This window comes from Colossoma macropomum, unplaced genomic scaffold (genome assembly GCF_904425465.1).
Source record: "Colossoma macropomum unplaced genomic scaffold, Colossoma_macropomum, whole genome shotgun sequence".
Classification (NCBI taxonomy): domain Eukaryota; kingdom Metazoa; phylum Chordata; class Actinopteri; order Characiformes; family Serrasalmidae; genus Colossoma; species Colossoma macropomum.
The window spans coordinates 49,570-57,500 of NW_023495981.1; the positions used below are offsets into that span (position 1 = coordinate 49,570).

The 7,931-nt window shown below is 45.1% G+C and overlaps 1 protein-coding gene across 1 annotated transcript in view; it reads left to right on the plus strand.

Moving 5' to 3' along the window:
• The first annotated feature begins 1,711 nt into the window (after positions 1-1,711).
• LOC118803885 (saoe class I histocompatibility antigen, A alpha chain-like) overlaps positions 1,712-7,931 on the plus strand; it is a 25,651-nt gene continuing 19,431 nt past the window's right edge. The window contains exon 1 of the mRNA XM_036564421.1: positions 1,712-1,797. Within this exon, the coding sequence (XP_036420314.1) occupies positions 1,734-1,797 (64 nt within the window). The 5' untranslated portion in view covers positions 1,712-1,733. The remainder of the gene's footprint in view (positions 1,798-7,931) is intronic.

Below are 7,931 nucleotides of genomic sequence, written 5' to 3' on the forward strand. Positions count from 1 at the left end.
GTAGATGGTTCTATACAGAACCTTTTTGAAAAGGGCTCTCCTATTGCGTGACATGGTAACAATAGAAGAACACTTTAGGTTCTATATAGAACGCTTTTCAAAAAGGTTCTATATCGAACCATCTACAGCACATTGTTAAGAACCCTCTATGATGCAAAGAGCACTTTAACCATGCGAAGGGTTCTTTGAGTGTTTTTAGAAACACTTTCTAACCCTTGAAGAACCAGCCTTTTTAAGAGTGCTGTTATCTGTCCATCATGGATTTTGTAGGAAGGGTAAAAAATGTAATGTAATATTAATATACAGTCATAAACCACTAACATGCTGTCATTTCAAGGCTACAGCACTGTTACCTTCATTCAGTGTTATGGCTTTAAATTAGTGAAGAATGCAGACTGACTTGTTTAGGACTCGAAGATTAGGACTATTGACTTGGGACTCCACTTGAGACTCGCCTGTACTGACTCGGGACTTGAATGGAGACCCAACTATCTTGACTCAGAACTTGAGTGTCAAGACTTGTTACTTGTAACTTAGTGACTTGTTCCCCCCTCTGTACTGCAGTATGTTTGTGTCTGTGTCTCAGTGAAGTTATATCAGGTCATGGTTGAGTTTCTCTCCACTGTATGTCTGTATTTTTCACACAACTTTGTAAAAGTAGCAGTATGTTTTTAATAAAGGCTTTATAAGGCATGATACAATTCCACCAGGTTACACTGGTAACATTTTTCTACACTAGAATGTGTTGTAGGGTTTAGACTGTCTACTGTGTGTAGACTGTGTAGACGTTTAGACTGCCTGAACTGCTAAATAGAACCATTTGTTCTAATTGGAACTTGTTCCTGTGCTGCGACCCGATCTTTATCAGGCCGTAACAATATGAGAAGAGTGAGGTGTAACAGTGAAGTGGGTGTGGAGAATCAAACTCTAGTCTGAACTATTATGTTTAAAGCTGTGTTACTGTACTAATATATGAGTACAAACAGTGGATTCTCACACCAGCAGCAGACGTCAGGAAAGGCCTCGGCCAAAACAACAAACAAACCAAACAAAACCTGCTGAACATAAAGTACCAATCTAAGTTTACTGTGTGCTTTAAGATCACAGATACACTGGCTTTGATTAACAGACTAGATTTAAAGAAGACTGACAAGTTTTCGACGACAGAGCGTCAGCAGATCTGTTTGTCCACATTTTTACACGAACAAACACAAACTGTAAACGGTTCCTCTCATGTCCCAGTCGGCCCCCAGTGTTCACTTAAAAGAGCCGGATCAGAGTCGACTCAGACCTCGGTGTGGTGCCCAATCCTACTTCCCAGTTCTGATCTTACTTCGTCTGGTTTCCGGTCATTCGATTCGCAGTGTTACTGGAAGACTCTTACGTCTCACCACCGTCGGTCATCATCTGTGGGAGGACCCTCTAAAGGCATAGGTCGACGCGTATTTGCCTGACTTTTTGTAAACTTCAATACTTTAGTAATCAAGCACAACTAAGCGACACACAACTGGATTAAACCATAACGTTTATATATAACTGTACTGGCTGGCATGATAATGAAAACATGCTAACTTGCTAACTCTGGCCGAGGGTCCTCAGGAAGTGAAATCAGGGTGGGTACGGAACACAATTTCAAAGAGTCGACTCGGTGAACAAATCTCAGTTAATGTGGATTTCAGTTCGAGACGCATTTCATGTTTACTGATCTAATCTCTGTAATATGCTCTGAAATAATGCTGACGATGTTTCATACGTCTTTACTGCTGTTGATGTTCTGTGTTCTGCGTGTGTTCGGAGGTAAGTTCTCTGTCTGCGTCTGTATTTATTGAGAAGTTGGTTTCATTTTTAACGAGTCAGACTTCGATATAAAGAAGGAGTATATTATACTGTATTGTTGGACTCATATTTTATATGTTTGATTACTGTCAGTAAATGAGCACACAGCGGTTAAACTGATGTGGAGTCTGATTATACTGCATTATCAAAGCCGATCTTTTCAGACAGACAGTTCCGTTCAGTCTGATATGGGGCGTTTGTCATTATTAAAGGCAGAGAATGGCAACTTTTAAAGCTTTGATGAGTCACGCCTAAAGATTCCCCACAGTACAGAAAATATAACACTGTGTGGTGTTTAAATGTAGTAACATCAGGTAAAACAGGAAATAACACTGCAGTTAAGCCAGGTTTCTTTCCCCTAAACACGGTTAAACTAGCTGCACGTATTACTAGAGTGTGGTAATACTACACACTGAGCACTAAGAGTCGCGCCACACACAGACCGTAGATGTACCGTAGAATACTGTTCCATTCAGCAGAGTTTACTACTGGCAATATATGAATGTTTTACTTTTGTTTTCAATAATGGCGGGGAAAACAGTTCATCTAAATGAATTACTCACCTTCAGGGCCCAGAGTAGAAACAAATAATAATAAAGTTATGTTGGTAACATTTTTCTACACTAGAATGTGTTGTAGGGTTGTGACAGGACAATCTGCAGGTCCACTATGTGCACGTTTAGACTGCCTGAACTGCTAAATAGAACCATTTGTTCTAATTGGAACTTGTTCCTGTGCTGCGACCCGATCTTTATCAGGCCGTAACAATATGAGAAGAGTGAGGTGTAACAGTGAAGTGGGTGTGGAGAATCAAACTCTAGTCTGAACTATTATGTTTAAAGCTGTGTTACTGTACTAATATATGAGTACAAACAGTGGATTCTCACACCAGCAGCAGATGTCAGGAAAGGCCTCGGCCAAAACAACAAACCCAAACAAAACCTGCTAAATATAAAGTATCAATCTAAGTTTTACTGTGTAAAAACAAAGCTTCCACCCAACTCGGACAGGACGAAGTGAACTAGTGAACTACAAACTCTGTCACAACTTTTATTGCCAAGGATTTTCGTCCATTCTCATTGTTAAGAACCAGGGCTTTCACGCTATGTTGTACAATTAGGAGCTGAGATACAGCGACCAGTCTCGAAGATATTTCACTGCTGACACAGCAACCCCCCCACCCCCCCGCACTCTCTATTACAACACCAAGACTTAAGTTATGAAATCAGTGAAGAAAACGGTTAGAATAGCTGTAATCGGGTGTGTGGACATCCATTGTCACAGGATCTTATTTCACCATAACTGCGCATTTTATCACAGATGAGTGGCAGCAGCGTCTCATGTGCTCCGAACATGCGCAGTGAATGAGAGCCTTCCAGTTCTTTTGCCACATCACTTCCATTTGATTTATTAATAAAAGATATTGGAAGTAAATGCATCGTGGGCTATTATAAATACTTTAGAAGTACCAAGACCCCACACAGTGAGAAAAACAGAAATCCTGTGTAGAAAAAAAGGTGCATCGAAATGCATCAATAATCGTTTTATAATCGCATCACAGCCTCTGAATCGTAATCTAATCGAATCGTGAGGTGCCTCGAGATTCAAACCCCTAGTCGTTTCTAATAAGGAGTCTATAAAACCAGCAGATGTCAGTTCAGAATATATTATACTGCCGACGTATGAGGTGTACAATTTAAACTTAATTTAAAACTTATACATACGTGAACTTCAACGGTTATCAGTTCAGAGTCCATCATTTGATACTCATCTGAAATATAACGTGATTCTACAGTAGCAGTTTTTAAGCAACTGTCACAGAATTTCAAGAATTAGAGTGTCAGAAGCGCAACATCAATCGAGGACATCGGAGACGAGTCATGAAACACAGCGAGGCTAGAGAATACAAAAACACAACAACTCAATGTGTCACCAATGAGAAACACGTTCAATTTCACATTCATAAAACACTAAACTCTGAACTGATATATATTATTAATACATGATCAGAAACGACCACTTTAGAATGTTTTAGTTTCACTTACAATTGAAGTTCACCAACAATTGTGGATAGTTGGTCTGCCCATGACTTAAAGATTATACTGTAGAATACTGCTCCATTCAGCACAGTTTACTACTGGGAATATATGAATTTTTACTTTTATCATCCATCTGAAATAAAATACTCACCTTGAGGACCCAGAGTAGAAGCAACTAATCCACACAGTAAAGTGACACAGACTGTCTTCACCACCACATGATTAACAAAAAAGTTATTTCAAGAGCGAGTGTTCTGCTTTTGTGATGAGTTTTTCCTGCATCAGCAAAAAGCAGACTGTTCCCTTCCTCCCTGCACGGTAAACTCCCTGAGTGAGGGAGGGACAGAAGGCTGAAAAGAAATCCACAAGAAACAGAAGTGTGTAAACACTGGCTATTGCCTTACAGACAGTTGTTAACCTCAGAAACACAGGCATTCATATGACTTTAGATCACCACTGAAAGGTGTGGCTCTGTATCTTTGTCTTAGTTGCTGAGACTGAAATTCAAAGATGAGTCCAGAACTGTGGGGGAATCACACACACAACAATGTGGGAGTCCAGACTAAATAAAGGATATAAAATCCTTCACAGTTCTCACAGTAGGGGACAGCGGGGCACAACCTACACATTTTGGCTTTGGCAAAATAATTTTAAAAATATTTAAGCTGCAAAAATCATGTTTTATACAAGCAACATAAACATCTGTGCTACAGACAAACACTTTAACCTCCAGTCAGTTTAACACCTGCTAGAGAGGTCTGGTCAATCAGTGCAAACAGAGTCAATTCAATATAGTTGTTTTAGAAGTATTTGCCAAGCCTGGTCTGACTAATCAGCTCAGTAACAGCCCTTACAGAGTGAAAGAGTGTTTGATCGAGCAGAGAGAAGCTAAACTGACCAGGATGAGGATCCAGAAAAACAATCCTTTAGAGATAAAACTAAACAACAGCAGTTATCTGTTCCTCTGCCATCTGCTCCTCACACACTCAGGCAGCCAGTGCTGGGCATTAATGGCCCCTTTCCCTAATCAGGAAGTCAGCACCCAGCACTTCTTGAGTGAGGGGAGGGGCAGAGAGCAGAGGAACATGAAACTGCTTTTGTTTTGTTTTTATCAGGACTGGTTTGCTAAGAGAAAACGGCCGATAGCACACTTACTAACTGATGAAGGTGATCTCTTAACTAATGTGGAGCTCCGCCATAAATGTAGAACCTGAAAACATTACAGCTCACTGCTTAAGAGCATCCCTGATCAGGTGTTGAGAATGGGTAGAGGTACCTCAGACCTCATTACCAAACTCATTACCCTCTCTTTTAGTCAGTGATAGTCATTTTGAAAAATAAGTCTAATACGTTTATTAGTAATTGTATTGATAAGGCTCGGCATTCCTTATAATATGACCGTAACTAGATCTCCTCCTATGTCAGAGAATCTCTGGTGGAGTGTTGGGACACCATAAGACATGTTTCCAGTGAGTCAGAGCAGAGCAGGAGGGGAAAAACAGGTTTAGTTCCTGTTTTCTCTACAGCAGTGGTTTTTCTGTGTTCCTGGATCCTCGACCCGTCAGTTTTGAGCTCTCTTTGCTGTATCAGACCCTCCGTCACTCAGTGAGGAGCTGATAGTGAGCTGATCAGATCAGGAGCAGGTATAGATGGAGGGCAGATCAGTGAGTTCAGATCAGAGCTGGAAACAGAGAAAACAGAGATCAGATAACAGAGGAAACAGAGACTTTTCTCAAATCTAAATGAGAAAATGTATATATGTATACATATATATATACATATATATGTATACCCCCCTATGGAGTTGGTGTATGTCACGCCCGTTGAGTTCACCAGGAGCGGCTGACCTGGCCTCCTCGGTGCACTGTCTCCCTGGCCGGCACCCACCCCCCCAACAAAGGTCGCTGCTACCTGGTTGATCCTGCCAGTAACATATGCTTGTCTCAAAGATTAAGCCATGCAGGTCTAAGTGCACACGGGCGGTACAGTGAAACTGCGAATGGCTCATTAAATCAGTTATGGTTCCTTTGATCGCTCCACACGTTACTCGGATAACTGTGGTAATTCCAGAGCTAATACATGCAAACGAACGCCGACCGCTCTCCGCTCTCTCTCCTCACCGGGAGTGTGGAAGGAAGCGGGACGCGTGCATTTATCAGAACCAAAACCCATCGTTGGTGACTCTAGATAACCTCGGGCCGGAATCAGGGTTCGATCCCGGAGAGGGAGCCTGAGAAACGGCTACCACATCCAAGGAAGGCAGCAGGCGTGCAAATTACCCATTACCGACACGGTGAGGTAGTGACGAAAAATAACAGTACGGGTCTCTTACGAGGCTCCGTAACCGGAATGAGCGCATCCTAAACCCATGGGCGAGGACCCATTGGAGGGCAAGTCTGGTGCCAGCAGCCACGGTAATTCCAGCTCCAATAGCGTATATTAAAGTTGCTGCAGTTAAAAAGCTCGTAGTTGGATCTCGGGAGTGGGCCCGGCTGTCCGCCGCGAGGCGAGCCACATGCCCCGTCCCACGCCCTGCCCGCCGGCGCCCCCCGGATGCCCTTGGTTGGGTTGTCCGCGCCAGGGGCCCGGAGCGTTAACTTTGAACAAATTAGAGTGCTCAAAGCAGGCCCGCGCGCCGCCTGAATACCCTGAGCTAGGAATAATGGAATAGGACTCCGGTTCTATTTTCCATGGGTTTCTTGGAACCGAGGCCATGATTAAGAGGGACGGACGGGGGCATTCGTATTGCGCCGCTAGAGGTGAAATTCTTGGACCGGTGCAAGACGGGCGAAAGCGAAAGCATTTGCCAAGAATGTTTTCATTAATCAAGAACGAAAGTCGGAGGATCGAAGATGATCAGATACCGTCGTAGTTCTGACTGTAAACCATGCCGACCCGCGATCCGGCGGCGTTACAGCAAAGACCCGTCGGGCAGCGTTGCGGGAAACCACGAGTCTTTGGGTTCCGGGGGGAGTATGATTGCAAAGCTGAAACTTAAAGGAATTGACGGAAGGGCACCACCAGGAGTGGAGCCTGCGGCTTAATTTGACTCAACACGGGAAACCTCACCCGGCCCGGACACGGAAAGGATTGACAGATTGATAGCTCTTTCTCGATTCTGTGGGTGGTGGTGCATGGCTGTTCTTAGTTGGTGGAGCGATTTGTCTGGTAAATTCCGATAACGAACGAGACTCCCTCCTCCCTCATGCTAAATAGTTACGCTGCCCCCCCGCGGTCGGCGTTCCCAACTTCTTAGAGGGATCGGCGGCGTCTAGCCGCACGAGATGGAACAATAACAGGTCTGTGATGCCCTTAGATGTCCGGGGCCGCACGCGCGCCACAATGGACGGATCAGCGGGTCGCTCGCCTCCGCCGACAGTCTCGAGCAATCCACGGAACCCCGTTTGTGATTGGGATTGGGGTTGCAATTCTCCCCCATCAACAAGGAATTCCCAGTAAGCGCCAGTCATATGCTCGCATTGATTAAGTCCCTGCCCTTTGTACACACCGCCCGTCGCTACTACCGATCGGATGGTTTAGTGAGGTCCTCAGATCGGCCGTGGTCAGGGCACCCTCACCGGGGTCCTCGGCCTAGCGCCGAGAAGTCGATCGAACTTGACTATCTAGAGGAAGTAAAAGTCGTAACAAGGTTTCCGTAGGTGAACCTGCAGAAGGACCCGCAGGGCGCGCCTCCTGACTCCTTTAAAAGCCGGGAGGAAGGATCTGAGGGTGGGGCCGAAAGTCTGCGGACCGGTAAAGCCTTGCCCTTCTCCTCCCTCGTGGTGCGCCGAGGGTGTTTTCGAGTTCCCAGCCCGTAGAAGAGGGGCTGGATGAGCTGCGCTCGGTGTGGGTTCCGCTTTCCCCCTCCGCTGCTAAGTCTGCTGGACGCGGAGGATGGTGCGTGTGAGTGCGGGTGCTGCGCCGTGAGGCTCCGGGCTTCGGAGGCAGGTGAGGCCGCTACCCTCCGGCGCTGCGGCACCGGAGGTGCTTTCGGACGCTGGTCTGCCACCCCCCCCCAACCTGCTTGGGGCCTGCTGTTGTTTACAGTTGTACCGC